The sequence below is a fragment of the Episyrphus balteatus genome, chromosome 2 (assembly GCF_945859705.1).
Source record: "Episyrphus balteatus chromosome 2, idEpiBalt1.1, whole genome shotgun sequence".
NCBI lineage: Eukaryota > Metazoa > Arthropoda > Insecta > Diptera > Syrphidae > Episyrphus > Episyrphus balteatus.
Genome location: NC_079135.1, coordinates 133,343,414 through 133,351,038, shown reverse-complemented (window position 1 = coordinate 133,351,038; position 7,625 = coordinate 133,343,414). Strand labels below are relative to the sequence as shown.

General features: G+C 34.6%; 1 protein-coding gene across 4 annotated transcripts in view; it reads right to left on the bottom strand.

Moving 5' to 3' along the window:
* Positions 1 to 203: 203 nt before the first annotated feature.
* LOC129908908 (transcription factor Sp9) overlaps positions 204 to 7,625 on the bottom strand; it is a 63,289-nt gene continuing 55,867 nt past the window's right edge. For 2 of the 4 annotated variants that reach the window (XM_055985740.1, XM_055985738.1), the window contains exons 2-3: positions 1,800 to 2,098; positions 208 to 1,732 (exon numbers count right to left, since the gene is read on the bottom strand). In XM_055985740.1, the coding sequence (XP_055841715.1) occupies positions 589 to 1,732; positions 1,800 to 2,098 (1,443 nt within the window). In that variant the 3' untranslated portion in view covers positions 208 to 588. Of the gene's footprint in view, positions 1,733 to 1,799; positions 2,099 to 7,625 lie in introns of all 4 variants that reach the window. The other 2 variants (XM_055985741.1, XM_055985739.1) reach the window with 2 other exon arrangements.

The following is a 7,625-nucleotide window of genomic DNA, read 5'->3' as shown; positions in this document are numbered from 1 at the left end:
TTTTTTTATAATAATTTTAGTGTTCTAGAAAAAAATGTTGTTTATTATTATTTTATTATCTTTGCGTTAATTATTATTTTTTTCAATTAATTATTATTTACACAAGGACTTTGTTTTATAATTAAAAATTTTAAATAATAAAATATAGCTAAATTTAAAATTATATTTGTTTAAAAATTTATAATTTGAGATAATTTAAGAACAGAGCCTTTGTATAAATAGATGATGTTTATTTTACAATATTTTTTATATTTACAATTATTAAAACCCATTAAAATTTTTTATTTAAATAAAAATTTTGGTTTAGCTAAATGATATTGACATTTATATTGAAATTTTTTTTATTTAATATAATTAATTATTTATTTACATAGGCAGACAAAAAAAATACCTATTTTTCATCTTTTTTTTTAAATACCCTGAATTTTTGTAATTTGTGTGTGTGTTTGTGATTTTGGGATGGGGAAAATTACGATTTGTGATTTCTTATGCTAGATTAAGGATATAGGGCATTCGAAAGAAGCCACTTTAAAAGGACCCTACTCCACTACTTTGGTTGGCAGCAAAGATGAAGGGCCCAATTGAACCTCAAGCCATGGGAGGTGGTGGCTTAACATCCATCTGATTGTGATGATCCATATTGGGACTTGGTGCATGGTGGTGATGTTGAGACTGATGCTGTTGCATGACTGGCGAGCCACCCATATGATGAGACATCCCAGTGTTCATGGTTTGATGGGTGGGGGTGCCTGGATGACTGCTATGGTGCATTACTTCAGATTGGTTGGTCTCTTCTGAGTCACTACAGGATTCTGAAGAGCCTTTTTTTATGTTATTATTTGGACCGTTGTGTGTCTTAACATGCTTTGCGAGATGATCGCTACGCATAAACCGTTTGTTGCACACGGGACAAGCAAATCGTTTCTCACCTGTATGTGTCCGAAGATGACGTTGCAGCTCATCGGACCTCGTGAATCTTTTTCCACAGAACAGCCAATTGCACACGAATGGCCGTTCGCCAGTGTGCCACCTCAAATGTGCTTTTAAATGACTAGTTTTACCGTAGACTTTGCCACATCCGGGAATATGACATGAATGGATATTCTTCTTGCGTAGGTGGACGCCAGCGGGACCGAGGCGTTCGGCTTCCTGGCAGTTGGGACAGTCGCATGTGGCGCGGCCGGCATATCTTCGTTGTGAACGTGGTGAGGGGGTTGATGGGGTGGCCGCCTGACCGGAAGCAGTGGCTGGCGATGAATGAGGTAGAGTAAAACCACCAACTCCTTGACCAGGTAGCATGCTTTTGTATGTATCTTGTAGCAAATGCTGACCAGAGCCCAAGAGGTGAGCTGTATTTGAAAGCGAATGTGTCAACGATGAGTAGTCCGAACCTGCGGTTGCATAATTTGCCATGGTGGAATGCATGCCAGCACCACCCATATCCAACCAACTGCCAGCTGCACTATGCATATCCCACCAGCCTGTATTAACGCCCTCACTGGCAGCTTTATGCGATGCAGTGACCGCATTAAATGGCCAATCATATGGATGCCTCGAATAAACGGATCCGAAAGTAGTGCCTTCGACTTTGCCGAGTAATCCCTGATGCATGTGATGGTTTTCGGCCACACTGGGTGAAGTGGTAGCACTAGGAAAGTATAGATCACTCCCGTAGGAGGGGTTTGTTACTGCTGAACAGGACGATGTTATCGGTCGACTATAAGGATAAAGGCTGAAATTAATTTTCCGATTTGTAACCGGGACCAATTGAATTTGAAAATTTTGCAGAGAAATTTTACCTGGCTGTAATATTGACCATTGTGTTGATGGTGCTGGACGGGAGGCTTCTGGCAACAGATGTTCCTATACTTGAGGTTACTGTTGGTGATGTGGAGATGCTGCATGGTGAGTGCTGGCCAGTTCCGATGCTTGGGGTGTTGCCTCCTCCACCGCCTGATGATGAGGTAGGGCTTTTTTTCCATGGATGAAATCCTTTACCGACTGCAGCGTCAGCTAGTGGTGGAGGTGATTTGTTTGACAGTTTATTACACTGCGCAGCCAACATGGCGAGAGGTGTTCCTCGTAATCCGGGATGATCCTTAAATATAAATAAAAATATGATCAGTTAAGAAATTGCACACACAAAATTGAGATGAAATTTGTTGTTTGTTTATTTATAAACTTTCTGGGTAGGAGTTTTAGAAAAATATTTAAAGATGAGAGAAATAAAGTCAGCAATAAGTTTGATCTCATAACGTGGATCATAGTGGCTTACAACACTTTTGTTTGTAAGTGATTAGATGAGAAAAAGTTAAGGGGTCGTACAATTTTCTACTTCTGGCGTAACGGTGTATCTAACTATAACCATGGGATATGAAATAAAAGAAAGTCTATTTTATTTTTTTGCGTTTTAATTAGTACGGAAGCACCCTGTTAAATATTATATAAAATTCAGCTTGAGTGTTGCATTAGGCATCTAAGCCGAAAGGTTGTTTTTTTTTTTCAAATGAATAATTTAGGTTTTACAACTTATCTATATTTTATTTTGGAATAATGGAGGTATTTTATGCATCATTTCATAGCAATTCATTTTCATTGTAACGATTTTTATGGAGACTTCTAAGTTTTGATTTTCACGATAAATTTTACATTCTTACCAAATTTCATAAAAGTAGTCTTTTTTTGAAAAATATTATTGTTCATATATTTATTTCTTCAACAATAAAAACACAAATATAGGAATTCGCATGAACTCTTTTGATTCATTATTTTCTTGACAAGTAAAATACTCATGCTAAATTGTATCACCGTGCAGTTATTTTAACTCTTTATATTACCATGTGAAATTTTTGTAAGAAGCCAAAAAAGATCCAACAAAAAACATACGAACCTTGTAAATTTCTTTTCTCTTTTACAATTTAATTTTAAAATGTTGTTTTATCGAAATACTACAAAATATTTCACAGAAAAAGTGTTACAAGTATTTTATTGGCAATTTATTTTGAAAGTTTGGTTTTCTTGAAAATATGTTTCCATGCCCACAAAAATTAGAAATTCGGAAAATATATTTTTTCTCTCTAATCTCTTTTCTTTTTAGACTTTCGGAAAGGGCATAAAAATAAAATAGTTTTTTATTTGAATTTTTGCATTTTTGTACTTGAAAACATCAATTTGCACTTTTTATTTTGATTTCTAAATGTCAAAAAAAAAAAAAAATGACTAAAAAATAGAAATATTAGGTCTGTTCCATTCCAGACTTTTTGTGCACTCAATTTGGAAATTTGTCAAATTAATGAGAGTTGGGAGAAAATTCTCTCAGTAGGAAATAAAACTACAAAAGACTGCCAAAAAGTCTGGAACAAGTTGAACACCATTATACAACACAATTTCATATTTTATGCTTAATTCTATAAACATTAACACTTTTTTTAAGCAAAAAAACACGTAAACGCGATTCAATTTAAAAATCATTAGAATTCGATTTGTTTTCTTCTTTATTTATTTGTTTGACATACGTCAACTTTTCATTTGACAGAACTCAAATTTCTGCCGGAAGAAATTCTTTGTTCTAAAGGAGAATGGGCATATTGGACGTTTGGCGGCCAGTAATGAAATTGGTATCAAATGAAAGAACTATAACGTAGGAAAAATTTTACTATGGCCGTTTCGTTGTATAGCATTTGGAATGGAAGATATTGCAATATTAGTGTTGTTAATGCATCGAGCAATATGCGAAGGGCAAATTGAATTACTATTTTAATTAAATTATGAAATATGATTTTATGTCATTTTTTCTATGATTTAAAACCTCAATCTTGAATATCCGACCAATGGAACTCAAAATATAATCTTTTTAAGCCAACCACTTCAAGATTTTGTTTTTGAGTTTTCAAAAGGAAAAAACAAATAAAAAATTGAGAAAAAAGTCTTAAAATAGACTCGAAATTGATGTTTTAAAAGGCCAATATTTTGGGTTCTATTGGTTGGATATCCAAGATAAAGGTCTTCAGGCTCAGGGAAAATGACAGATTATCATATCTTGCACTTAAAATACACGTTCAATTTTAAACATTGAGACAATTTGCATTAACTTTTAAATGCAAAAATGCATTTTATCGGTTTGTGAAGAGGGTTAGAAGGATAAAACTTCTGCACAATGTATGTAAGACTTAACTTCATCAAAAAATAACAAAATCGTTCTTGGCCGCTGAACGTCCAAGTTCCATACAAAATTGCCCATTCTCCTTTGTCAATTTTTGAAGTTGGGAACAGAGTTTGACCAGAAATAACCAAATATTACTAAATTCGGCGGTTTCAAACTGAGTGTGGAACGGACCTATTGATTATTTAAAAAATACGTGTTTTATATTTATTCAAGGCAAGTTTTTAATTTTAAAATATACGATCTTGACATATAAAGAGTTAAAAGAGTTGACGGTTATGTTTCATTAAATACTGAAAACAACAGATGATATTTAATTAAAAAATGGAAATACATATGTAACTTTTTTCAGGAAAGTCAAAATGGTTTCATTTAAATGACATTTAAAGTACCTAAAAATCGTATGCTATGGCATGGCCTTAAAAAGTACCAAAATGTAACAAAAAACGTTTATTTTAGTTTGAAATTCTGAAAGACTTCAGATTCACATTCAGCACCTCAAAATTACATCAAAAACTTTTTCTTCAAAACATAATCTGACTAAAAAACTAGGTAATAGCATTTTTCTTGTTCTATCTGTTATTAGGAAAAGCCAACTTTGTTGACATTTTACAACACTTTGTAATTTTTAATTTAGAAAACCAGAAGGCTTTCTTAACGTTGACCTTTCTTGAAATTCAATACTTTCTTTCAAGTTCAAACAATTGGCCATTTCCTTGTTTTAATCTTAGCACACTGAAGCTATAGTTATCTTACGAGTTAGGTATGCAATTTGAAGAAATGTAACTGCCACATAGCACATAATCATTTGGTAGCTGAATGACTGACAATAAATTGGTATCCACTCTAATACGCCAACGTTGGCTTATACCTATTACAGTGCACCAAATTCTATGTCCATAGCCACTAACCAATCTACTTCAATCACTATGCAGATGGCCGACTGTAGGTATATAATGCATCAAGGATAGACACAAGCAGGTTGCTCCCCCAGGTTTCGATATATGTATACCCAAACGCATCCCAATGGTGCACTATTCTATCTTTCACGAAATCGTGCACGAACTCAGTGAGTGGTTAAGGCTATTTAATTGGTCCAATTATAATGCCGGTTCTAGCTTGGTCAGTCGGTAGTATACTAAAGGCGTACTACACCCATTTGATTTGATTAATCGATCAAGGTTACTTGCTGCTACACAATGCACATGCAGCTTAAACACCACCGGCGCCATCATATTCGCTCGTCTGTCTGGGCCATGGCGATGCATTTTTTTTTATTGTTGTTGGTTCATTTTCAAATCAAACGCACCGCGCCCTTGTTCTATTGTGTGATAAATCTTAAAAACACGCTCCTCCAAATTGGTCAATAGATGATATAGATTTTCCAAAGTTTATACTGTGCTCATTAAGTGACCTGCTTAGCCGGTGCCTGCTGTGAAAATGATGACAACTCATCTATTGTTATACATGGCCGCCAAGGGACCACCGCTTACGTTTGGTCCCCACGGCTTATTTGATCTTTTCATATATCTTTACGATTCGGTTTTAGACGTGTGAGATTTTCGGCAGAGTGTAACTTTGTTGCTTTGAGTGTGTGTTTGAGATGGCTGAGATTTGAATTGGGATTTGGGACGGGACACACAACTCGGGTGAATTAGCAAAGCGCCTGCATGCACCCAAAAAGGTATAAATCACCAAGAAAGACATTTTCCATTACCTCGTGTGGTCAGGTGTATCATATCTAAACAACATCGCCGACACTCTGGATGAGATAAGGCTTCCTACCAAAAGAGTAGCCGACACACCGTCTTTATGGTTTTTTTTTTTCAAAAACAAAAAAGATACTTCGATTAGTTTTGGTTCGTAATTACATTGGAAAAGAATGAATTAATTACCTGTCCGAATTTATCGGATGTTCTCTCAGTTCCCATGAATTTCATTTCGTTTAAGTTAAAGTTTGGATATAATATACCAGTATGTGTGGATTTAATAATCAAAAAACCTGGCGCTATACTACGGTCTATAAATGGAGCCAAAATAGATATTTTTTTAAATTGGGTGTATTTTAAATCGATTTCATGAAACATTCATCAAGGTAATCGAATAAATATTGAAGTTTCTTTTGAAACTGAGTAAATGCCACGTCGTAGTCAAACAAAAACCGACAAGAAATTTTTAATGCTTCTTGATGAGGTTACCAAGTTGTGATAATTTATTAGATATTTTTTCCTTCTGAGAAAAAAACTTAAATTGTGTAAAAATTTAAACAGCAGTTAATACTTACATCTTAGTTATTTTGAACAAAAACGAAACAAAAGTTTAATAACCAAAATTTCAAGATAATAATACTTAAACTGTGTGTAAGCACTGGGGCTGAGCTAGACTTAGATTTTCTTTTAAAATATCTGCCTTGTCGTAACAAGCGACTAAATCTAGGCAAATAACATCAACCGATGATGCACAGTTAAATCCAAGTGCTTTCTATTAAGCGTGCATGCGAATGCAAACTCTTGGGTTATGCGACTGTAGAAATCGCAATCGTAGCGTCGAAAAATTTCCGGAAACGTTTCGAAAAATTTCCAGCTTTATAGAAATACTCGCTTATACGAGAGGCAATTTCACTTCAATACTAGATACGATATAGCGAACCGATATGATCGTGTAAGAGCTATACGGAATCTTCGAGGCTACATCTACTGAGGCAAGGAAAAGATAGGTTTTCTCAATATTGAAAAGTCAAGTAGTAAAATCTACAAAGCAACATTGTCTCCAATAATATTTAGAGCAAAAAGTAATAGAAACTCTTTGTTAACTCTCTTTCCGCTGATGTTAAAGTCGCTTGACGGTAGAAGCTCGATATGTTCTCCTCATATTAAGACCATGTAAGAAAAGAACAAAGAAGAACTGTTTCCAGCTTAAACCAAAAAGTACGATAGTCATGTTGGAAGATATGCATATCTGCACCGGTAGGACTGCGACATATCAATATGAAAAAAGGTGTAGCTATCTTCAAAACTGTCGCTTAAAGAATGAATAAAGAAGATTAATTTGTTAACACTTTTTAAAAAAAACTTTTTGAGATATCAGCTACAGATATATTGTTTAGACAAACATAAATAAAGAATACAAAGAATAAAATGTAATGCGGATCTTACAAGCAACTACATTTGCAAGTTCCGCAAAATAAGAAAAATGCAGAAACGAACAGTTGTGTAATTCAAGGGTAATCTTGAATTACTTAGATTTAAGATTGTATAAATATAAAGTTAAACGAAAAAAAAAAGACACTTATAAAGTTACAGTCCACAAGTTTAATTGAGCTATCACATGGGTCCTTCGAGCCGGATCAGAACCAGATACTCCAAGAGGACACCAGACGCATCTTCGAAGACACCAGAATCTTCACATCAGAACCAGATACCTACTCCAAGAACACACCAGACGCGATGGGAGACAGTATTGT